This window comes from Micropterus salmoides, unplaced genomic scaffold (assembly GCF_014851395.1).
Source record: "Micropterus salmoides isolate LMB-PRFRI ecotype aquatic unplaced genomic scaffold, ASM1485139v1 Ms_hic_scaffold_9, whole genome shotgun sequence".
Classification (NCBI taxonomy): Eukaryota; Metazoa; Chordata; class Actinopteri; order Centrarchiformes; family Centrarchidae; genus Micropterus; species Micropterus salmoides.
Genome location: NW_024044681.1, coordinates 20,693,755 through 20,718,875, shown reverse-complemented (window position 1 = coordinate 20,718,875; position 25,121 = coordinate 20,693,755). Strand labels below are relative to the sequence as shown.

The window sequence follows — 25,121 nt, the reverse complement described above, 5'->3', positions numbered from 1 at the left end:
GAATACAGTTGAAATTATTATTGTCTTAACTACAATTGACAATATATCTATTTTATGTCTTGGTAAACTGAAGATATTTGGGTTTTGAACTGTTAGTTGCAATAAAATAAGCAATTTGACCTTGACCTGGTCTGGAAAGTAGTGATGGATGTTTATTACAATTTGGCCATTTTATAGATTAAACAAACTAAAAAAATTACCTCTAAATGATGTCAACATTTAAAATTGCTTTAAAAAAAAAACAAACAAAAAAAACACTGTCATGTCAATGTACATCATCTTTTGTGTAAACCATGATTGAAAATTATAATCATTTAGTCATGACCTTGCATTACCGTCCAGACTCACAGCAAAACACTCTTAACGATTTCCATTGTTTAATGGTCACAGTTGAAGCACATGATATAAAAGACTATTTACACTGATAGTTTAAAATAAAACAAAAAAATAGACACACATACCCAGCAGCTGCTACTACCTCAGTGTGCTCCTCAAAAGTAGCAACCATACATGAAAAAGCCACGTCAAAAATTTAAATGGGAGTAAAGTGCATGTATGACAGACCTCCCTGTACAGACATTTCTGATAGACTGCAGAGAAGCTTCACTTGCCAGTCACAGGCACACTCCTAAAAATGTGTGCAAAAAAAAATGTACACACCCACATGGTAAAGTTGTGCTACACGGTCACGCTCACACACGGACACAAACCAGATATAAAAACATGTACAGTTCCTAAAATGTCAACACTCACAATATAGACCTTTACGTCGTGGCAGAAAACTCACAAAAATACACAAGTCTGCCTTCAACCCCCAATCCCTTAACCTACATTTTCTCCCACATAGTAATACATACAGAAAATCTCTAGTTTGAGTGGCATCAGAACTGTCAGAGGACACAAGAGAGATGAGTTTACTTCAGTTTATCGAGTAGTTAAGTTGAAATTGTTTCTGACGGACATTCCAGGAATCCAGAGTCTGACTTGACTTAGTCAGATTTGGTTCAGACTAACGGAGGTATTGTGTAGTCAATACAAACATAAATTAAAAAAACCAAACAACAAAAAACCCAAACAGCTTGCCTCTTCTCTTTGCATTTTGATTCAATCAACAGCTGTACAACTACGTAACCATGTTCAGTTGACATTCTTGTCACCAGCTCTGGCTACACCGTTCTTTGAGGGAAAACACACTAATCTGTGGATCAACCTGAGCTCTTGTGTGTTTAGACGCACTGCTGCTGCTCTCAAGACAGCAGAATTGACTTTGATTGGTATTATTTGTCAGTACAAAGTATACCCGCCAAATCATTTGAACCAGATCAGCAGGTTTGAGTGTTGAATTGAGGTTGGGCAGATTCATGTACCTGTCAGATTGTACCAGAACAGCTGTATAATTTTTCTTGGTAGCTACCCAGCACGACTAGCAAATATTAATGAGGAGACATGAAAGCACAAGAAGAGGAAAACGGAGGATATATTCCACCTAACATCAGGTTGGACTTTTTAATCAAGTATCAAGTTGATAACGGAGAAACCAGCAATGCTGCAAAGAGGGTATATGTGCAGGCTCAGGTGTATTTACATTTGAAACAAGCTGCCCATATTCATCTGGATGATTGTTTTTGCTGCTTTATGAATGTCTTCAGAAAGTGTTATGCTACACACAGCGTTTCTTCCAATTTGACTCATTCATTTCATTTGACCAGAACTTTCATAACCTTGTCATTGTTCTTGCATGAGGCAAGTGTCTCATATCACAGATTTCACACAGCTCTTTGTCGATCTGCAGGGAAGAAACATCCAGAAACGACTTAATGTATCCCTTAAGGCAAGAGGCGTTGGTTTGTTTTGTCCATTTCTCACAGGTGTATATGACCCCCCACTCACACACACACACACACACACACACACACAGACAGTGAGGATTACATGGTGTGGTAAAGAGTACTAGCAGTTCTTTTCTTAAGCCGCCTCAGGGGGTGAGTTCTTCCATATTGCTGCCTTGTTGTCAGAAGTGTTGGCCCAGGCAACTGCAGTGAATCTTGGACAGAGTCTGGGAGTTGTCCTCCCTGCGGACTATGATTTGATGGTGGAAGTGGTAAGGTTTCCCCAGCTTCAGAAAGACTCTCCACACCAATCCTGAGGACTTCTGGTTGCTGGCCAGCTGAGGAAGGAGAGGTGTGGACCCGCTGCTTCTTGGACTCGTCGATAACTGCATGGATGGGAGTTTTTGCTGAGGACGGAGATACAGAGGAGCGGCTGAGCTCCCACTCACTCAGGTCATTGGCAAGCAGCTCCAAACAGCCCAGTTTGGCCAGAGAGGCTGAGCGCTTCATAAGGGATGGAGGGGTCAGTCCCGCCTGCCGAAGCCTGGCTTCCACCTCTCTGACGCTCCTCTGGACACCACTACCCTGCTTCTGAGTGGTTCTGACACTGTGGCCAAAAAACTGGTCCACACACCTGGCCTTACAGGCGCCGCCCATGCTCACCTGCTGCAGGAAGGCACCCAGCTCGCACAAAGTCTCCCATGTCCCCCTCATGATAATGTCACTATGGGGTAACTCTGTGGAGAAGTCCCAGTCTGTGCCTGACTCATGCTCCGTTACACCCTCCAAACACAGGAAGTTCACAGAGGCAAAAGGAGAACTGACAGAGCGGTGGAATGAAGAAGAGGTAGAGCGCAATCTAGTATCAGCAGGTTGGAGTTTGTGTCCTTTTGCGCTTCCATCATTATTTCCAAGTGCCTCCATCTCAACTACATCACCACTCTCCCTTTTAACTGGCCCACCCTTACCATCATGCTCCTGCTCTTCCTGCACGTTGCTAACAACTGACACCTGCGAGCAAACTGATGAATCCTGGGGATTAGCCACCATCGCAAGATGGATGCTGGCTGGACGCTGCTGAGAGCAGGAGGAGCTGCTGGAGAGGGATGGTGGAGATGACGAGGGTGACGGAGTCTCATGCTCCTGTTTCATTCTTTGCTCCAGCTGTCGTGTGACACGCCGCACAGACCCCCTCGTCCAATCACTGTAGAGACCAGCAGGGGCCTCCTCTTCCTTGTTTTTCACTTCCTCCTTAACATCATCAGCTTCCTTCTGTGATATAACATCACTATCCTCCTGCATCGACTTCTCCACTTTCTGGTCCTCTGGGCCCTGAGGGGGCTCTGGTTGTGTAAGAGGGCCGAGAGGTGAAGCCTCTGTGAGCAATGCAGGCTTCAGTCCTGCTACCTGCACAGGGACGGTCATTTCCTACAAAGAAAAGAGCAATAATATTAACGATTCAGTTTAAATGCCAAATAAAAGTGTCAGTATATCCATGGCGTTGTTCAGAAGACATTTAAGTAAATCTGATTCAGATGTGACAGATACTCGACTTTGAGTGTTCCACTTTTGTGCCACCAGGTGGTGGCCTTGGACTCAAGAAAACAACAGCTAAACTATGTAAACAAATTATTATTTTAAGATTCATCTGATGTGGTTTCAATACACACTAAAATATCCAGAAAAATTCTCAACATATAGGTTATCAAAATAATTCTAATATTATATTACAATGGGCATTTTACACAAGCGCAGATAAAAACATCTGTACACTTATCTCCATTGGAAACACCTAAATTAAGTCCTTGGTCAGAGCATGAAAAGCGCCTGAGAGATGTTTGCTTAGACAATAAATTGGGTGTTTGCAATGGAAGTAAGTGTGCAGAAGTTCTGGAAAGTTTTGCTACAAGCAGCGGCCCTACCTTTCTTTTGCCCTCCTCCTTGCCTTCACTAGCGGAGCCCTCCTGGGGAAGCGGTTGCTGTTCTTTGCCACAACTCTTCAGCTGGGGCGACTGCTGCACTGCAGCAGAGTGAGGTTTACCATCTTGACTCATTCCCTTGAACTTTTCCCTGGCACTGAAAAAGTTAATGTGATCTGCACTGTGGCCGAACAATACCTCGTTGTCTTGAGGAATGGCACTGGGGTAGCTGATAAAATCACGAATGGAGGGAGGACGGGCTGCTAAGCCGTCCAAAGACAAGTCACACATCTGTTGGTCACAGTCTGTTTTTCTGACAGGCACTGGTGCAGACAGACACTGTCCAGCCTGTGTTGTCATGGGCTCAGGCAATGACACCAGCATCGGTTTTATCGCAGCCTGAGCGCAGGACAACACCTCTGGTTTCATAACTTTATCCACGCAGGCTGGAGGAGATGGAGCAGGGGAGAGGGGGAGGTGGTGAAAGGATGGAGGCGGGTGAGGCTGACCCACTAAAACACTCTGTGCAACAGTCACCATGTCTGTCTTTTGAAGCTCAGGCACCACAGTGGCGGCTCTTGGCTGGGAGAGAGGAGGTGATGACGGTGGCCCGTCACAGTCACATAAACCATTGGAGAGCGGAGGAAATAACTGAGACACAGTGTCCATCTGGCTGATCTGGACTACAGCAGAATGAGAAGGAGCCTCAAGGCTTCGAGATTCAGCATTGCCTGATAGAGCTCCCACCACCTCAGAGGATGAAGAGCTGCGCTGAGATGACTTGATGCCAGTATCCGGCTGGCTAGTGGAGTGTGTTGGTTTGCCCGAAGTTCCCAGTGATCCCAGCAGTTCTGTTACTGAGGGACCAGGTGTGCTGCTGGTCTGGTTATGAGGGTCGGAGTGACCCAGGCTGTGCGGTTGGGCGTAAGATTTAGACAGTGGCTCATGGTGATCAGACAGGTCACTGTCAGAGTGAGAACGCCACAGTTTATTGTGCCTCTGCTTGCTGTAGGAGAAGGTGACAAAGAGGTGGGAATAAACGTGGCGTAGCAAAAAAAAAAAAAACCAAAAACTTGTTTTGTAGTCTTTTCATGTCGCTCCTATCCTTATGCAAACATGCATAATATAATTTTCATTTATAAGGTTATTGTGATAAATGTACTGTGTCACAGATATATATATGAAGATATGAAATGCACTTTAAAGCTGCACCAATCAATATTTTCTATTAACAATGGATCAAATGGCTATGTGTAATGTGAGAAAGGCTGTTGGTAGTGTCGAACCCATAGAGAATTATCACCTCCCTGTGCAGTTCCCTTCATCTCTACAGAAAGTTTTTTCACTCTTTGCTTTGGTTTTCCAGTGTGAAAACTCAGCTTTCATCAACCTCATTTACAGCCGCAGCAGGCAGCCATTTAGTGTACGCTACCTGCCCAGTATCAAACTACAAACACACCAACTTAGCCACTAGCTTGTGAATGTAGTGGAGACATTAACAGGTAAAAATACATTTGTCTTCAGAATGCGGGGGAGAACAGACCAGAGCTGAAAGGAGAATGAATATTACATAGGTCGGCAGAAACACGACGCCACTTGAATACTAATGTTGCTCTTTGTCTGCTGGTTGTGTAAATTGGCAACTGTTTGCCAACATGTTAGAATGTGACAATATGTCAGTGTCGTATCTACAGCTTTTTCTGCCAACGCTAAGGGGCCTAAAACAACAAACAAATCAACAAATGCAGCTTTAAATATTAGAAATGCATTACATATCACACAGCACTGCAATCAAAAAAAAAAAAAAAAAAAAACAGGCCTGTGGTTCCTGATAATGCTGCTTCCCTAAAGGCAAAATCATGACCTCAGCCATAGGTACTACTGAATCTAACTTATTCTAGTTTGGACATATGGATGCACAAGTGCATAAACATTTTTACATAAAAATCCTAAGCACATATTCAAGCAGCTTAAATTAATTTAGCTGCGTGTGCCTTTTTGTTTCATCCTGACTTTATTATAAGCCCATGCAGTGTTGCATCCACATATCTACATGAAATATACTCATGTGTTTATGTGGGTACCTGGCAAGCAGTATTCCCTGATACTCCTCCAGCTGTCTCATAAAAGAGGGGTTAGGCTTGGTCACGGCTCGACGGTCCTTGACATAATCAAAGGCTTTTTTCAAATCCCAGCCGTGCTCCTTCATGGCGTACGCGATCACTGTGGCTGCGGAGCGACTTATACCCATTTTACAGTGCACCAGGCACTTGGATCCGGCTTTCCTGGAGTAGAAATGAAGAAACAAGGATATACAACAGTTCTGTAAGAAAGATGAGATGAGAACAGACAGAAAAGGTAAAAAAGATGAAAGAATGCTTAGCCCTAACAAGATGAGCAGATCAGATAAAAAAAAATGAGAACATGCAGTCATCTGAAACTCACTTGGCTCTAGATATAAACTTGTACGTTTCATTCCAATAAGCAAGCAGGTCAGTGGCCTCCTCGTCGTAAACACGAATGTTGTGGTACTCAAACACACCAGGGAAGAAGTTATCAATCTCCCTCGTTACATTCAGGATGTACTGAACCCTGAGGGAGACATGAATCAAAGGAGGGATGAGAAGAGGATGAGAGACGACTGGATCTGCAGTCTGTTTGGCTGAGATTTTAATATAAAACATTTAATTTAAGCAAAATTATTGTTAGGGTCTTTGTTTTTATTGACATCATACAGCTTGTACTCTGCAGTGGGTTTTGTTGTTTTTGTCCCACTCCTTACCCGCTCTTCTGCAACTCCTCCAAATTGGATGCATTCCACTCAGATCCCTGTAGGAAACAAAAGCAATCCTCAGGCCTTCAACTTAGCTTTTCATAATGCTTAAATCCTATGGCAAGTCATGTCTGACATCCAATGTGCTCTCCAAACCAAACAAGAACAAAGTACCTTCAAATTTGGAGGAATTACACAAGTCTAACTCATATTTTGACAGGTTCCTCAGTGGATTAAGCTTGATGTACAAACAATGTTCATACATTTTACTTAGAAGTGATGATAAATCATTTACGTCTACTGTAAAAACTGAGGCACCTTCAATACATAAGTCTTCTACTTGATTAATTTAATTAATTCATTAATTAGTGATCTAGCCGTTCTGGCAGTTCTTTATCCTGATAATTTCAGTGACCAACATCGGTGCCAAATGCAGCAGTGATACTCCAGAGGTGTTCTGAGTCAACCTACCAAGAAGACGTGATCAAAGATCTCCGTAGGACTGTCCATCTGGCCCAGGATGACAATCATCTCATTGTCGATGAACTCCTTGAACTCTCTCAGGTTGCATGTCATGTGCATTTCCAGCTCTGTTCGGATCTAAAGAACACATCCAGCCAAAGAACACACAAATAAAATCTTAAAAGAAAATGCAATGTCTGCCTTTTTGTTTAAGACTGCTGATTTAAGTTTAATACTGGTGACTGAAAAGAACCTCAAACATATCTTTTTATTCCTCTTTTGGAGGGGACCATTTTGTTGCAAAAGCTGAAGTTTCAATGATGAATGCATCGGTTTGGAGCATATTCATATTCAGCATCTGAAGCATTAACTCACCTCTTTGCAGGTGACATTCTCAAGGTCTTTCTGCATCATGATCTCCCTCAAACTGGTTTTGATCTGACGCTCTGTCAGCTCTCTTTCTGTAGGTCTGCAGAAACACCACAACTTTGAAATACGATATATAAAATAAGGCTATTTACATATATGAGGTGGTATATGGTGTGCCATATTGAGGAGACGTCTGGCCTAACCACTACATAGTACTATGTGTATTATGCTCAAATATGGAACAACTTTCAATATTCGCATGTTTAGGTCAAGAAAGATAGTAAATAATCATGAGCATATTGTCTGGATAAATTACTGAAAAAAGGGGGAGGGACAAGAGTGATTAACATTTTCCATATGATCGGTTTACTTACATGTCAGAGAAAAGCACGGGTGAATCGGCACGGTGCGACTGCACATCCTGCATGATGTTCCACTCATTGATGCGTACCTGGTCGGAGGACACCCTGCTTTGATAGTAGCTGACCCAAGTGAGGAACAAGCTGCCTGGGAAGTAGTTGTGACAACGAGCCACCTCGCATGCTTTGTGGAGTGACTGGAGGGCCGACCTGCGAGAGGAGTACGTGAGAGTGAAAAATGAGATTGGCAGAACAGAAGATGCAGGAGAAAGTGTGAGATCATGACAAAAAAGAAACATTCAAATAAATGACAGGGGCTTGCTTGGGATTCCAAGAGAAGCACAACAAAAGGGCATATATAAATATCCATTTCTAACAAGTTGTGTGATTAATGCAGTGTGACTCACCACATGGCCTGCACAGAAACGGGCTTGAACACATGCACTCTGGAATCCGTTGACACACTGAAACCCCTGGGAGCGAGAAGAGAGGGAGCACAGAGGAGAGAAGTGGAATAAAAAAAAGGCACATTCAACCATCTTCACAGCCTCGTGTTAAGTGTACGTGCACTCTGTGATTAAAGTATGCATCTTACCCATCTCCATCCAGGTGTATCAACGTGTCGCTCCATAAGGGCAAAACCAGCCCTACAGAACATGAGCTGAGAGGGGGGAAAATGAAATCACCCTGTTACAACTTTAAGCACAGTATAAAAACAGGCAGGTACATATAAGCTTAGTGTTACTGTCTCACCTATCCACGGGACTGAAATCCATTCCCAGCACCACGCTTTCCTCCGTGTCCTGACGACCGTTGGTTGAGACCACCACCATGTAGCGGGTGAGCTGATGGTGGGCGCTCTCCAAACGAACCGCCTGGAGCAGGGAAAACACAGTTGACGTCTTGACAGTTGATTGACAAGCTTAGGGCCCGTGTCCACCAAAGCGTTTTTTTACCAGCTGAAAACGCCAGCTGCTGTACTGAAAACGCCTAGCTGGGAGCACTAGGGCACGCTTTGGAGGCGCATGTTTTTTTTGTGACGCTGTGGTTGCTATGATACATCATTTCCGTGGAGGTGATGTGTTGCAAGAAGGCTACCTAATTTTACTGTGTAGAAAATATCACCACAAAGTAGGGTAGGCTTACTTGCTCTGGCCCTTGCATGAAGAGAAGACTGAAACATGAGGGGACAGACTTGCCGTACGTGGGTCCATGAGATTTTTTGCAGGCGAGGAAACAACTCGGCGAGTAGGCACATTGTTTCGTTCAAAATCGGATGTGCATGGTGTGGCATTTGTCCCGCCTCTCCTGCACTGTGATTGGACGGCTGGGAAAAAGTGACAGCGACGAGCGCGGCATTTTTCTCAAAGTTGAACATTTTTCAGCTCTCGCCAACCGGGAAAAAATGCTCAGCGCGGAAAAGACAATCAGCGCCTCGTCATGTTGCTGCCGTTTTTACCATGTTCTAAAAACGCGGCGCTCCCATTGCAATGAATTGAAAAAAAGACGCCGGTGTCAGAAAAAAACACTTTGATGGACACGGGCCCTTAGGACTGAAGTGTGTGTGTGTGTGTGTGTGTGTGTGTGTGTGTGTGTGTACCCACCAGTTTGATGTTGTCCTCTGGTCTGAGGAGAGTGAACATGGTTTGTAAATGCTGCTGGATGTCTCCTGGTAAGATGAAAGTAATCCAACAACTTTGATCAGTGTCAAGGACAGCAGTATTACATTACATAAATGACACCTTATTTACACACAGCACTAGTGACACAGTCAAATCAAATACTTGCTCTTGAGGAAGACCTTTCAACTCACCTGCATGTTTGCTACGCAGCTGTGAGAAGCGAGAGGCAGATGAAGGGGAGGAGCCATTTCCTCGAGGTAAGAAGAGAGCAGCTCCTTTAACTGTCAGGAAACTTTCGCTGATGCTGGACACATGGAGAGAAAAGAGAGAAAACCAATTTATAATTAACTAAATTGTACATTTGATAAGCCCCTCAGTTCTCTGCATATCTTAAAAGAGATCTGTAACCCTAGACCTGAAATAATTAGTTGATCAATCAATTGGTCTATTGACAGAAAGACAATCAGCAAATCTTTTCATTATGGTTTCAGTCATTTTTCAAGAAAAAAAGGCAAACATTCCCGAGTCTCAGCTTCTCAAATAAGAAGATTTCCTGCCTCTCTCTATCCCATGTGATAGCAAACTCAACATCTTTTAGTTTTGAACTATTGGTCAGACAAAACAAGCTATATAAAGACAGCACCTCAGGCTCTGGGAACTTGTGATGAGCTATTTCAACTATTTTGTGACAGTTTATAGACTAAACTAATTGTATGTGTTGTCCTCCTAATATAAAGCTCACGCTGTTGCTGGTGTTGTGGGGCTGATGTCTTTTTATTCCCTAACTGTATGAAGAAGAAGCAGTTGTTCTTCAGCATGAAAACATCTGCTGAATAATGAGCATGAGGGATTTTGTCGTCTAAAAGTTGAATGGCTTTCAATAATGGTGATTTAACCTTGTGTTTTCTTACAAAATACATGTGACAGTCTGTACAAAACATCATATACAAAACACTAATGGAAAGATTTATGCGCCTTTATGAGCTCAAGACACTTGACTGTGCAGTTTGCAACAAACAGCAGCTGGTTCCAATAACGTGCTGGCTTAACTGAACCTGTTCATAAAACGCATATTGACAAAGGCATATTAAGTTATAGAGAAAAACAAACTGTCCACCCATTTAACCAACCAATTCTCCTTTTCACATGAACCTTTCCCTTTGCCCAACCAGCGGACCTATTTGCAGTTTTTAACTTTGAACTTGACAGGCAATTACAACTTCACTGGCTTTGGCTGAGACTTTAAAAGGTACATAACTGAACAACACTCTGGCATGAAATGGGCACCTCCAGCTAAGCTACTTGGAGCTACTGCTCTCTGAACAATGGAGTTATGTAATGAACTTAAAATGCCCAATGCATTCCTTTGATTTTGACATTTCTCTGACGTTTTTTTGAATCGTAGCTGAAATAGAGAACAATTACAACCAATGTTGTGGAACTTAAGCTGACGTCAAAGTGGAAGTTTGTAACAATGGAGTGAATGCAGATTCACCACTAACACCAGTGATTCCCGACTATCCATATTTGCCACTCCTTACTTGGGGTGACGATAAATATAGGCCAAGGCTGAGGAAGGACTATCAGAGACAGGAAGTCCCATTCAGAAGCTAAACGGGATATACATGGAATAGACAACAGTAATTACAAAAGTGACAATTAGGCAATCAGTAGCTTCAGACTGTTGGCTTTAAAAGTATCTAGGTACATTCCCAAGTTAGAAAATATTCTTACTCAGACTCACATAGCATCATTGCCAGAAAGCATATTTGCCTCCCAGTGAAACGCCCCAAAAAATGAACAATCTGTCTCAGGTACACTGTGTGCCTTTCTGATTAGCCCCCTCAGGGTGCATTTTAGGCACATGTAAATTGAAAAAAAACAAAAAGATGGGTGGATGTGAGCAGATGAGTATGGCATCTGGAAGACATTTTGCATGGAGCAAAGGGAAGGAAACGTCTTCCTGCAGCCACTGACTATGCTGCTACTGTTGTCATATCCTTCCCATTAAGTCATCATGGGAAAACCACATGCCTTTGTCACAGCACATCACTGAAAGTAGGGCAAATGAGTGTCAAGACAGGATATAAAACAGCCCACATTAAGCATAATAAGGAGAACACAATAGCCTCAGTATGTTACTGCAATTCACAGTTAAATGTTATTACACAAAAAGCCTGGGGCTATGTATTCAGTAAACTTACAGCTGATAAATTGCCCCTTGAGAGATCACGGAGTTCTCGGTGAAATAAGGTCTCATGTTCACCCCGCAGCAGACGCAGAAGCAGCCGGCTGATGAGCTCCGTGGCGCCGTCACAACACCGGGAGGCATCGCTGCTCCGGTGGCAGGGCACACAGACGCGGGCTGTAGTTACAGACAGTCGATGTTGAGATGTGGAGGTGGGGTCACTCCGCACAGCCGTGGGAGTTGTGAACCGCAGAAGGTCCGGTGAAAGGTCTCACTTTGACGTGCTGCTTTTAATGGGCATCTCGGATTTAGGGAATTATCCGTCAACGCGATTTAAACCAAGCGATTAAAAAAAAAAAAAAGGAAAAAACGCGGTATTATAATATAGAGAAAGATACTAACATATTTAGCACATGCTGTAGCAGAGCAGGTGCCTCATAACATCAGCTCTGTGGCGCTGTGATCTGCAGCAGCGTGCTGCGGTAAATCCTGCCGCTGGAGGGGAGGAGACCATAGGAGGAGACATGCGGACCAATCCGTGAAAACAGCAGTGTGTCGACGGCAGTATGAGGGGTTATTAGTGCCATTGTGAAGGCAGATAAGCATGACCGCTATTGATAACGACATGGCTTTCATGGAGATGTCTCTGGTGCAAGAAGTGAAATTAATTCTTTTGAAGTCACAAATATTTCACTGGTACTCAGAATTAGTTAAAGTGACTGAGTTCAGATATTGTAGTCACATCAGTAGGCTATTATTCCAAAATAAGACATGAGTTTACAATGGCCTCGAGATGTTTTTGATTGACAAGATGATTTTCTTGCCCCTTAACTCCCAACTGTTACTGCTGTAGCCTACCCTGGATAAAAGATTGGCAGCATACCATGAAGCAGTAAGTTGGGTTTGGGTCCTCCCCCAAGAAAATTTTATGTTTTCCCAGTGACAAATACAGTGAGGAAAGTAGCCGGTCAATGACCCGAAGAGCTGGGACCACCGTTTCCAAGGTTACTGTTGGTAATACACTAAGACGTCATGGTTTGAAATCACGCATGGCACGGAAGGTTCCCCTGCTTAAACCAGCACATGTCAAGGCCCGTCTTAAGTTTGCCAATGACCATTTGGATGATCCAGAGGAGTCATGGGAGAAAGTCATGTGGTCAGATGAGACCAACATAGAACTTTTTGGTCATAATTCCACTAACCGTGTTTGGAGGAAGAAGAATGATGAGTACCATCCCAAGAACACCATCCCTACTGTGAAGCATGGGGGTGGTATCATCATGCTTTGGGGGTGTTTTTCTGCACATGGGACAGGGCGACTGCACTGTATTAAGGAGAGGATGACCGGGGCCATGTATTGCGAGATTTTGGGGAACAACCTCCTTCCCTCAGTTAGAGCATTGAAGATGGGTCGAGGCCGGGTCTTCCAACATGACAATGACCCGAAGCACACAGCCAGGATAACCAAGGAGTGGCTCTGTAAGAAGCATATCAAGGTTCTGGCGTGGCCTAGCCAGTCTCCAGACCTAAACCCAATAGAGAATCTTTGGAAGGAGCTCAAACTCCGTGTTTCTCAGCGACAGCCCAGAAACCTGACTGATCTAGAGAAGATCTGTGTGGAGGAGTGGGCCAAAATCCCTCCTGCAGTGTGTGCAAACCTGGTGAAAAACTACAGGAAACGTTTGACCTCTGTAATTGCAAACAAAGGCTACTGTACCAAATATTAACATTGATTTTCTCAGGTGTTCAAATACTTATTTGCAGCTGTATCATACAAATAAATAGTTTAAAAAAATCATACATTGTGATTTCTGGATTATTTTTGTTTTAGATTATGTCTCTCACAGTGGACATGCACCTACGATGACAATTTCAGACCCCTCCATGATTTCTAAGCGGGAGAACTTTCCTCACTGTATGTAATTTCACATCATCTTGGGCAATTATATTATTTACCATATCTCTGAACAAATAGTTGGAAAAGCTAGAGCAGATAATAAATAACCAACACACAAAGATCAGTCTACTGGGGAAGAACCACACCCTTTAGATTTGGGAAAAGTAATTTGGTTTGTTATGATGTTCTCCACAGAGATTAGACATTTATGGCACAGCATGTTTTGGGCATCACCCCCTAAAGCCCTGTTAATATGACCTCAGAATCATCATAGTGTTCATGATTGCCTTTTGGGTCTTCATTTTACAGCTCTTGACATTTAACTGTTTATATATTATATAAAAAAATAGGCACCATGAGAAACCTCCCTTCTGAGGTGCATTTTATTTGCACATTAAAATCCAAAAAGAAACATCTCATTAGATTAAAAAGGACTAGTTTGCATCACTTTTGCTTTACTAACGTCAGCTCCTCCAGTCACCACCTTCCTTTCTTTTCCAACAACCACTTCTTCAGACTCATCTTAAAACTGAAAATAATTGAACCAGTCTGTACAGGACAGAGCTGTAGGCCACACCAGTTTAGTCTAAGTTTGTACCTGATGTTCTCAACATTGGACAAGTAAGTAGTAATAAAATACATACTAATACAGCCGTACTAATACAAATACAGCTACCAGTTACTTTCTATAAATTGAGCTTATGTTACATAGAGACATAAAATGTAGCCTACTGTAATGTTCCTCCTTACAGGAGTTACGCTGCTCTTATAACGCCATCTGTCGCGTAGATGGCCTGTATAGAAAGAGGAGAGGAATCTAGCCAAGCATTGAGTGTTGCTGTGCTCGCACAGTGTGCGAGTGAAAACATTTGTAGCGCATAGTTTAATGATCGTGGGAAATTTTTGGAGCGGCGGTCATGATTCAGCAGCGGCGCTCCCGAATGCATATAGGGGAAACACTGGCAGATACAGGCATGAAAACAGGCACAGATATGACACTTTCTAGGATTTCTGAGTTAATGTTAACAGTAGTCACTTCTTCACTATCACGCATTTGTTAAGGTTTTGCATCAAAGAAGCTGTGGTTGATCATGTCAGTCACATTACTAGTAAACTCTTGCCACATTTGGTGACAAGCTCTTTCAGCTCCTCCTTGTCCATCCTATATTTACCGCTTGAACTTAAATACTATGTCCCAAACAAAGTTGTGCAATTGTATAACTTTCACCTTATTCATTTTGCTTTTGCGCCTTTATTCAACAGACCACAGCTTGCCAGCCTGACCCAAATTAAAAGGATATCAACTCCTTAATTTAGACTGACACTAGCTTGACTTTCATCATTCAGATCAACTACCCGGTTTTGTCAGCTATATATATATATCTCAAGACGATCGCAATGTTTTAGGACTTCTGTTTATAGGCTAGTGTCATTCCCACTGACAAATTTCTCTCTACTCATGGTGACAACAGCATCAGAAACATGGTAATTTAGCTTCCATGACTACGCTTCTCCTTATTAAGCATTAATTACTCCCCATAGAGCATCCTCTGGAGTGTGTGGGCCACACACTGATCAGGTTTGTGTTGTCTGAGCCCTGCTGCTGGAGGAAGGGTGACGAAGTTGAGTAACAGCGCTAAGTCTAGTAATCTTCAGGGAAAAGCCTCACTAGAGACAGCAACACCTGACACCTAACACGCTGTTGCTAAAAGCAGCAGCACAACAACAGAAAAGGGATTGACAAATCAAAAACAAGACATCAGGAGTGAACTGAGGAGAAACTTGACCTTGGACATGGTTACGCTGCTTGTTGATCCCTCGTGGTTTCAATTTACAGGACAGATTACAAACCGAGGGTAAATGCATGGCCTCCACCTGATTGCCAATACATATCATCTGATAAACAACAACAACTGCAGTGGTGTTTTCCTGTTGCCGTTTTCCTGGATCCACCTCGATCAAAACAGCCAGGCGGTGCGATTCAGTAACAAGGTGAAGTGGGATGTTACAGGCTTTGACATCCTTGGAGTGATCTTTTATGAGCGGAAAACTATTCATTAGTCCGCTGAGTCACGGGTGGTTCAACAGATCAAAGTATGTAGACTAGATGGTGTAACAGTACTACTATGGCCTGGATGACTGAGAATCTTCACAGACATTTGTTGCAAAGTCATTGTACAGTCATGGGATCTAATCCTGTTCTCAGTCTGCTTGGGTCAGGTAGTCCTAGTGGACTCTCAGCAACCCAAATGTTTGCGGTGTTGGATCCATCTCTCAAGTTCCAGCTCACTGTTCTCTCATGGCTGCTGAAATTCACACCATCCAATGACAAGCAGTGAAGGCCAGGATGTGGTTGTTACATGCAGACTGATACCGGACACTCCTCTGTTGCTCTTATGTCTACGCGTACAAACACACAGACACCTTAGTGATCACATCATCACATATAAAATACAGCAACAACCGAAGGTACTCAGTATTTGCTTTACCTATGGATTTTAAGTAGGGCTGCGACTACGGATTATTTTCATTGTAGATTAATTTCTCGATTAAATTCATTAGTTGGTCTCTAAATTGTCAGTCTGTGTTTCTAAAAGCCCAAGATGATGTCCTCAAACGTCTTGTTTTGTCCACATCCCAAAAGATAGAGTTTACTGTCATAAAGGAGCAAATTTGCTCCTTTATGACAGTAAACATTTGTTTATATATAAACAAAACAAACAGTCACATTTAAGGAGCTGGAATCAGAGATTTATTTATTTTTCCTTAAAGAATTACTTACACCGATTAAATGCATTATCAAAATAGTTGCCGGTTAATTTAATAGTTGACAACTAATCAATTAATAATTGCAGCTCTAATTTGAAGCACACACACACACACACACACTATTGACTAGCATCCATCCTAAGAGCAGTTGAGTCTTGTACGTATTACACACTGACAGGAAGTCAATACGATTATTTGCAGTCTAATCAATCTGCCAGACAACATTCCTAACAGACAGCATATATTCGATTACAACAGAGTGAGTGAAAAAGATTTATTGGGAAGTCTTAGACGCACACAAATGTAAATTGTAAGGTGACTGGATATGTGAAGAAACAGACTACTAAAGTAAACCTTCCGTGTCGGACAAATAATTTATGAGTCCACTTTTTATTTCAATCTAACTAAACAATAATGTAAATTATAAAAGACCAGAAATACTTTTCAACTGAAGCAGCATAATACATTTCTCTTCCTCCCTCTGATTTCTCCACTGGGGGTCCTCCAGTGATGCTGCCGCTTTAGCTGATGTCACCGACTTTAAATCAGCAGCACTGCAGTAGGCCATGCAGACAAACACACTGCATCACTAAAGCCCCGTTACAGTCTGAACGGATGTTGCTACCTGTGTCAGAGACGAGCTCTGCTGCAGATGCTGACTGCTACGGCACGACAGGCACAGACGTCAGCAGTTGGGAACGTTCATTTAGTAATTCAGGGTGCGGGCTCACTTTTATTGAATCCTTTTTGCCAAAACACCTGAGACCATGGGGACTTGTATACGTTACACTGCTGCTTGGACGTAAAGACATAAAATTCATTTAAATAAATTTACACTAATCCTGTGTTCCTGTCTTTATTGTTCATTTATGTCTTTCTAAATACTAAATGTGTGTTTTGAGTATTTGTATAACAAAATCCCTCTCCTTTCTCTTCTTGTAAAACATAATATAGTTGATCTCATCTAGGACTGTATCCAATCAAATGAGATTTCAGGTGACTAGCCAACCCCACCCATCACATAAAACAGCACTTGACCGCAGGGCACAAAATTAGCACCAGCCAAACACTGGTAAAATATGCAAGGGGCGGGTAGATTTGCTTCTCTCACCAGCCAAAAAAAACCAATGTTATTTATTGAGTGTCTGAAAATCTGTGGGGGTGAACAGCTGTCTACATCTCTGCATCTTTCCACAGCTCCGTAATGTGCTGTATGTGGTCCAGACACATACAGCACATTATGGTGTGTAGGATTTGATTTAAATCTTAATTAAACTCCGCCCACATTTTCTCTTTCACTCATAAATACACTACAATACAGAAGCTAAATACATTTGAACTTCTGTTTCACTTAAAGATGTACGATGACATCAGCACATCATCGTATTTGCAAATAAAAGACATTAAAATGAAATATCGAAATCTGCCCATAATGAAGATTTCTGACAATTCGATGCTGATAGGCAGATGATAAGATGCTTTAATCAAGAGCATGTGACGGGAGCATGTCTGCAGTGTGGTAATTTTTTATTTTTTTTTTTAAATGTCCAAAACAGATAGCCAATTACAAGTACACTGGCTCAAACTAACTGCCATAACTGGCACTGCTCATTTACACACCATGACCTTTCTGGTGACTTTTATAAAAAAGGTACATCAGCAGCAGATACAGTGCATTTACACAGCTTATTAATGGCTTTATTTTGCCAAAGAGTGATGTGTGAATTCAGTGTGGAAGTTATTAGGTCAGATGATGGCTTGACAAGAAATGTGTGATTATTTCATTGGACATGATACAAATGCTCTTCTTTTGAACAAATACAGGAATAAAGCTGAAATCCATTACTTTCTGTACATTGTATATGGAAACTACAGCAAAGGGGGCAAAGTAGACGAAGCTGCACTTCTGATCCGTGACCTACTAGGGAATGTCTTGAAATAAAGTTTCACACTAGAAAAGTGGTGAGCCACTTCCCATAGCTATAAGACTGAATAGCAGCACACAGACAACAAATTCAACCAACAGTAAATGAACCAATCTTAGTGTCCAAAAACACTCCTACCGGCAGATGACAAACAAATTACAATATTTTGTGGCCTTTGCCCCCCAGAATAATCCAGTATAATAATATGCACAGTTCCTCTAAGAGTAATATGAGGTCAGGACAAGACCCAGCTCCTCACTAGGAACTTGATATTTATATACTGGTATGTGCTCCTTTGAAAAATGTAATGGCATGTCCGTACAAGTAATAAGGTCATGGAGTTACATATTCCATAGTTGTGTGGAACGGCATAAAGGCAAATCAACCATCAGAGAACCCCTGACTTCCATAGAAAATGTCACATTTCGCAAAATGTCACATTTCGCAAAATGCGCACGGCTATATGACAGGGGAGGATAATAAGGTCAAAGTTCAAATGATCTTAGGACTTCAAGGCAAGAAAATATTAGTTTACAAAATAATGCAAATCAAAATGACATCTGATGTGATGCTTATCTCTGTGTACACACACATGCAGATCTCCAGCATGTGAATATAGATTTCACTCCCAGCTGCACAAATACAGAAAGCTCTCTCAGTTAGAGGGCATAGAGCTCCAATGACCAGACAGACACAGAGGCGCTCTGACTTTGGGAGGGGCTACCAATCTGCCCCTGGATCAGCAGTGCAGCTCCTCTGACCCACATTCCCGGACCTGACTCACAGGGAGTCTACTGCCCTCTAATGGACAGCCACACCACAGTTAATTATCTCATACGCGAGAGGATTTCAGGATTTAATTGGTTACTAAAAGGTCCAAACAAAACAAAGCGGGGAATAAGATTGTTACTGCAACAAAGGTTCTGCGGTATCTAGAGTACAGTAGGCAGTGGAAAGAAAACTGCAGATCGCTGGTGAAATACAACCAGTTGCAAATGTGGTTAAGTGAAACAGGTTAAACCAGATTCCCAACACCTGTTCAAAGCCTGAGGCAACAAAAGGGACAGCGCAGGATTGTGTCGCACACAATGAAACAGCAACTCTTTATACCAGTAAAGGAGGGAAGTCCTGCAGGATCAGACACTTTTAATGATTAAACATTAAGTGCTTCTTCAGGTAAAGTCTATATCCTCCCTTGTTCATCTAGGCCAGGTCGTGCCAAGTTAGAGGTCGGCGGCAGCAACACAACAGGGCCTTTGTTCAGACACTTCAGAAGATGCTCTTGTTGTCCCTTTATCCACTCGGTCTGGCACCACATTTCTTGCACTATGTCACTGTAATTCACACTCCTAGCTTATGACGTCACATGATGCTGCCCATTCAATTACTTACCTCCTCGGCTGAGAGCGACGGTCATCCTCCCCACTGCCGGACTCCTAAAGAGACAAAATGAAAATTGTATTTAATAATAATAATGTGTAAGTATAGTACAATATTAGAAGGTTGACAACTGCGCTTTGGGATAGAGATGCAACATAACATACATATTTTATGTAACATACATTACATAATATATTTTGATGTTGGTGCAATACAATAATTGCCGATTTGCAGAATCCCAACACTTTTTTTTCAGAAGACATTTTATTTAGAATTAGTTTTATTTAAGATTTATATTTATAATTAATCTTGTTCATTTAGTTGCACACCACTCTATTGATCTCACAATATTTTTATGTTAAAACGTAAACGTTTACGCTCTTGGTCCCATGGGAGGGTATATGAGGAGGGAGAAAGGAAGGGTGCCAATATGGGACTACGTTTTGAGTTTGTATGTTTGCATGTACAGTCGCCTCCAAAAGTAAGAACGGTAAGGCAAATTTCTTTGTTTTTGTTGTTCACTGAAGACATTTGGGTTTAAGATCAAAAGATGAGTATGAGACAAGGGTTCAGAATTTCAGCTTTTATTTCCTGGTATTCACGTCGATGTGTGTTAAACAACTTAGGACAGATCACCATCTGTATTAGACCACAGCGTTCTTAGGTGAGCAAAAGTAAAGGAACAAATAATCTTAAAGAAAATAACATTTAATATTTGGTGGCATAACCCTTGCTTGCAGTAACTGCCTCAAGCCTGCGACCCATCGACATCACCAAACTGTTGCATTCTTCATTTGTGATGCTATTCCAGGCTTTTACCACAGCTTCTTTCAGTTCTTGTTTGTTTCGGGGCGTTTCTCCCTTCAGTCTCCTCTTTAGGAGGTGAAATGCATGCTCTATTGGGTTAAGGTCAAGTGATTGACTTGGCCAGTCTAAAACCTTCCACTTTTTCCCCTGATGAAGTCCTTTGTTTTATTGGCAGTGTGCTTTGGGTCATTGTCCTGCTGCAACTTCCTCCCGATTAGTTTCAATGCATTTCTCCGTAAATTGGCAGACAAAATATTTCTGAATTCATTCTGCTGCTACCATCATCAGTTACATCATCAATAAATATTAATGAGTGTGTTCCAGAAGCAGCCATGCACGCCCAAGCCATGACATTACCTCCACCATGCTTCACAGATGAGCTTGTATGCTTCAGTTCATAAGCAGTTCCTTTCTTTCTCCACACTTTGGCCTTTCCATCACTTTGGTAGAGATTAATCTTGGTCTCATCGGTCCATAAGATTGTGTTCCAGGATTTTTGCACCTCATCTCCTCATACCAGGAAATGAGAGCTGAAATTCTGAACTCTTGTCTCATACTCATAATTTGATCTTAAACACGTATGTCTTCAGTGAACAACAAAAACAAAGATATTTGCCTTGACGTTACAATACTCTGAGGGGACTGTATGTACGCTCATTTCTGTATAACTGAAAACATTTAAAATAAAGTTATTAAAAAAATAAAAATTAGTGACAGACTCTGTCAGCTGATTAATCGGGCTAATATCTGGCATCCCAAGGCTGATATATCATCCTAAATGACAGCAAATCTGATCTGTAAAACATGTTACTTGTTAAGTTAATCATGTATATTAGCCATTGGCTGCCGTGCTCTCTAAATATCAGCAGTTGAAATCCCATATCGGTCGGCCACTAGTTATAATGGGTTTGCTATATTGGGAAATTATTGATACTGTACACAGTAAAATGCAAAAAGGATTATTACTGTTGATAACTAACTGTGATTATAAGCATAATCGCTTTTGGTGTTAGTGTTTGATTAAGCTATTGATGCTCTGTAAAGGACTTTGTAACTTGTTTTAGAAAAGTGTTGTATTAATTAAGCTCACTATTATAGCAAAGTCCAAAGTATTGATCATAATCAAAAATGAAAAGTTTTAGCAACATTAAATAAGCTATAATAGCTGACAAAAAAGTCAGTGAATGAAGTCCAACCTGGATATAACAAAAAATCTTTTGTATTTCCACATCCAAAAGCATAGATGCATGTATAAACACATTAAGTGCAAGGGGCATCCAACACCGCCTGAGCAGAGAGATACGAAGGAGAGCAGAGTGCAACTTCAACTCGGTTTGCAAACTCTCCAGGAAAAATGACCTCAGTCTGTTTTTAAGGTGTGGCCAGTAAGAGAATAACATATTCACACACAGACAAGCGGGGCGATGAGGAAGAGAGTAAAAGAATAAAATCCAAATCTCATCTAATCAGCACATTGTGGAATATGAAGCTTTTCTAAATGAGCGGGCTAAGGATTAGGGCAGATTAACACTTGGCACTTCTCTTGCAGTGCCTGGTTCTTACTTGTTTACACTGTATGTAGGCTTAAGTAGCCTTAACAACATTACAAAACCATTAACAGCTTCATAAAAGGCGGGCAACAGTGAGCACAGACAAAAAGATGAAACATGTGCAGGGCTGCCTCAGTGCGTTTGCTGCCCTCACTGAAGCTGGGTGATGTGGACAGAAAATCATACCACAGTATTTTTTAATTATCTGTGAATAATTGCGGTTTGATGCAGCCAGTGAAAATTGTGAGCAATGTATGTGTGAATGATATTTCCAGGGTAAGTGCAACACAGTAAAGAATCGATATGTTTTGGCCTAGTTATTGCTGAAGCAAAGTATGGAAGGGTCTGGAATACTGGCATCTACTGCCGGGTGTTGTGACACTCAACACCAGAAAAATCTTTACAAACAGATTGTGTAGATTGTTGAACACCTCATGTAAAGTATGTGATGCTGGAACTATTGTGTCCATAAAGGTTTCTGCATTCAAGATGTATCCAATGCCTTACTTTGTGTTGCTGCATAATTACAACCTGCACAGTGCTTGCTGAGATTGAAATGCCTTAGTTATATTGAGTTTGGCTGCATGTCATGGTGAATTACAAATGTAGATTACAGATTACATAAAGTTTCAGCTGTTGTTCCATGACATGCAGCCAAACTCATTGTCACTACATTGTGACCTTTGGTTAGATAGTAAAACACGTTTTGCATATATGAAAATGTGAGAGGAGTTTTCCGAAGCGTATGCAAATGTGTAGCCCGAATATGCAAGCTGTGCAGGGATCTGCAGGACAGGAGACACAAGTCTTTGCTGCACAGGGGGGTCACCAGTTAGAGCATCGAGGGTCACCAAGTTAAAGCTAGTAAAAGCAAAATGAAGTGTCCAAGTATTATGAAGCAAACACAGACCGGGGGGGGGGGGCTAGCTATCTCATGAGAAACTTTACGCAAGACTCCCCACAGACACGCACGACATGACAGCAAGACAGGAAACCAGACATGTGTCAGTGCAATGTCTTACCACTGTGTGTGCGGGTAGCGACTTGAAAGCATTTCGCCACAAGAAAAAAAATTCACATCATTCACCACCCCTGCCTGCCTCACCTTGTTAAATTACACATACGCATTTCTTCTTCCTCTACTTTTACAGCTTGTACTCCTGACGTGATGAAAGACTCCTTGGCTCACAATCACATCTCTAACATATGTGATCGTTCAAAGGACAGAAACTACAGCTAACTCGGATTTTTACACTTCTATGATACGGACTGTTCAATGTTGACAGTTCAAAGAATTCATGTTTTATCTACTTGTGTATGTATTTTGAGTCGTTTTGGATGACAATCAGAACAAATTACCTAAAATGTGTGTGGACATATCATTATGCCTGCTCGCAGAACCTGTTTTGCTATGATAATACAAAAGGTGTGAAGGACAGGATAGCTTTCATGGCCACAACACCCAGAAATAGTTTGTGACCGACATTCTTGGTGTTAAAAAACACAGTTGGGGGTAAAAAAAAAAAAAAAATCAACATTTTCAAACACAAATTCATATCTTCTACTCAGTCCAACTAGCAAGGAAACCAATGTTATCGTGCAGTATTTTGGCCAACAGTTAATTTGATTTTGCAGTAGGGTTGGGCAATATGCAAACAAATACTGCAATCAAAGCGATATAAGTCTGTAAACCATCAAATATTTTGCTTTTATATTCACTTATACCATGATAGCTGCTGGATTTTTTACTATTGTTTGTCAGTATTTCATCTACTCGATTTTTAAAATCAGACAGACAATGCAATCAGAAGTTATTGTACAATGACACTGCCTAAACAACCAGCACTGGAAAGTAAAGCATATCAACATTTAGCACATAATACCACAATGACTGTCAATAATATACACAGCAGAACTGGCACAGGAAGTGCATGAAGTCGTGTGAAGCCGACAGAGAACAAGACTTGAATGGTAAACCGAGAGTGTGTATTACTTCCTCCCTCTATTCCTGATTTGTCTGGTGGGGTTCCCTGCTTCTGTAGAAACAAGACAAGCAGACACAACAGTAACAGAAAAAGAAACACACACACACACACACAGAGGAAAAGAGAGACAGACAGGTAGAGAAACACGCAGACAAGCATCAAGTCTGGGGAGGAGAGACAAAGAGAAAGACGCACGTCCACAACCTTGTTTACGTAGAAACACAGTACACGACAATAATGCAACAGTCCACCCGCATTCATGCGTGTCACAAGGCACTTATTAGGAGCGGAAGTGCATGACATATTTCTTCGTAGATAGCTAAACTAATAGTTATGCAAATAAAAACCATTAGATGGTTAGCAGCAGTATAATTTGTTGCCATTGACGAACAGGAATACCTAACAATTTTCACCACACTACCGATGAAAGTCTCTCTTATCTTGGACAGTAACGTTAAGTAACGTTAGCTAACTGCCATTTAAACCTTTGAACTGGCGGAAATGGCTTACAGAAACCGTGTTAACCGTGCGGTACAATAAAAACACAACCGTCCTTTGCTCGCAAACTAACGTTGCTTACGGTGTTGCCTTTTCAAACAGCAGTCACAAAACATTTTGTCGAGCAGGTTAACTCAGTGGCGAGTAGCGACGCTGATATTGTAACGTTGTCTGAAAATGATGAGCAGCTATATTTCGCGCATGCGCAGGAGTACAAAGGCAAGGCAGTTTGTAAGTCAGCAGCCGACAAAAAATAGACAGCGGAAAATAAGCCTCAAATCGCCTTCGATAGAAAGGAGATCTGGGTTTGATGGTGGTGGAGGAGGTTTCAATAAAGGCGGCTCTTACCGAAACGCAGGGGCTGGAGCTGGTGCTGGGGGTCGGTGAACGCTGCACGGTAACCAGCGCCATTCAGCAACCGGGAAGCGAACACCTGAGAGGAAGCGACAGCGGCGAGACGAGCATAATTGTTTTGAGGGGCAGAAACCCCAGTTGAACCCGGGTTGTCGGTCTTGTCGCGTTGTCTTCTCTCTTTCTCTCTGATCGTGGACTATTTGACTACTCCCCGGCTGTTTCCTCTGTCAGCACCACCTGCGCATGCGCAACTACCCTTAGCTTGTCAATCCCGTTTAACCGTATGTGTGCTGGACGTAAACAAAGCAGTTGTGAGTGGTCTCTCTCAAACAAAAGCCTGACTTAGTGGTGAATTAGATTAAAAGATAAGTATATATTGACCGCCATTGCCAGGCAAACGGCCTACAATAATTATGTTCAGACAATGTCTTAAAA

General features: G+C 42.0%; 1 protein-coding gene across 2 annotated transcripts; it reads right to left on the bottom strand.

Moving 5' to 3' along the window:
* Window positions 1-127: 127 nt before the first annotated feature.
* On the bottom strand, window positions 128-24,923 carry ssh2b (slingshot protein phosphatase 2b). 2 transcript variants are annotated; one of them, XM_038707977.1, is made up of 15 exons: window positions 24,681-24,923; window positions 19,505-19,548; window positions 9,525-9,637; window positions 9,316-9,380; window positions 8,465-8,586; window positions 8,307-8,372; window positions 8,119-8,184; window positions 7,727-7,921; window positions 7,359-7,452; window positions 6,993-7,121; window positions 6,531-6,577; window positions 6,194-6,340; window positions 5,833-6,033; window positions 3,752-4,754; window positions 128-3,257 (listed from the first exon to the last, which is right to left on the bottom strand). In XM_038707977.1, exons 1-15 carry the CDS (start codon window positions 24,741-24,743, stop codon window positions 1,929-1,931), a joined length of 3,684 nt encoding a protein of 1,227 aa, XP_038563905.1. In that variant the 5' UTR covers window positions 24,744-24,923; the 3' UTR covers window positions 128-1,928. The 2 variants fall into 2 exon arrangements, with proteins under 2 accessions (XP_038563905.1, XP_038563904.1); XM_038707976.1 differs by lacking the exons at window positions 19,505-19,548; window positions 24,681-24,923 and adding an exon at window positions 11,538-11,983.
* Window positions 24,924-25,121: the final 198 nt, after the last annotated feature.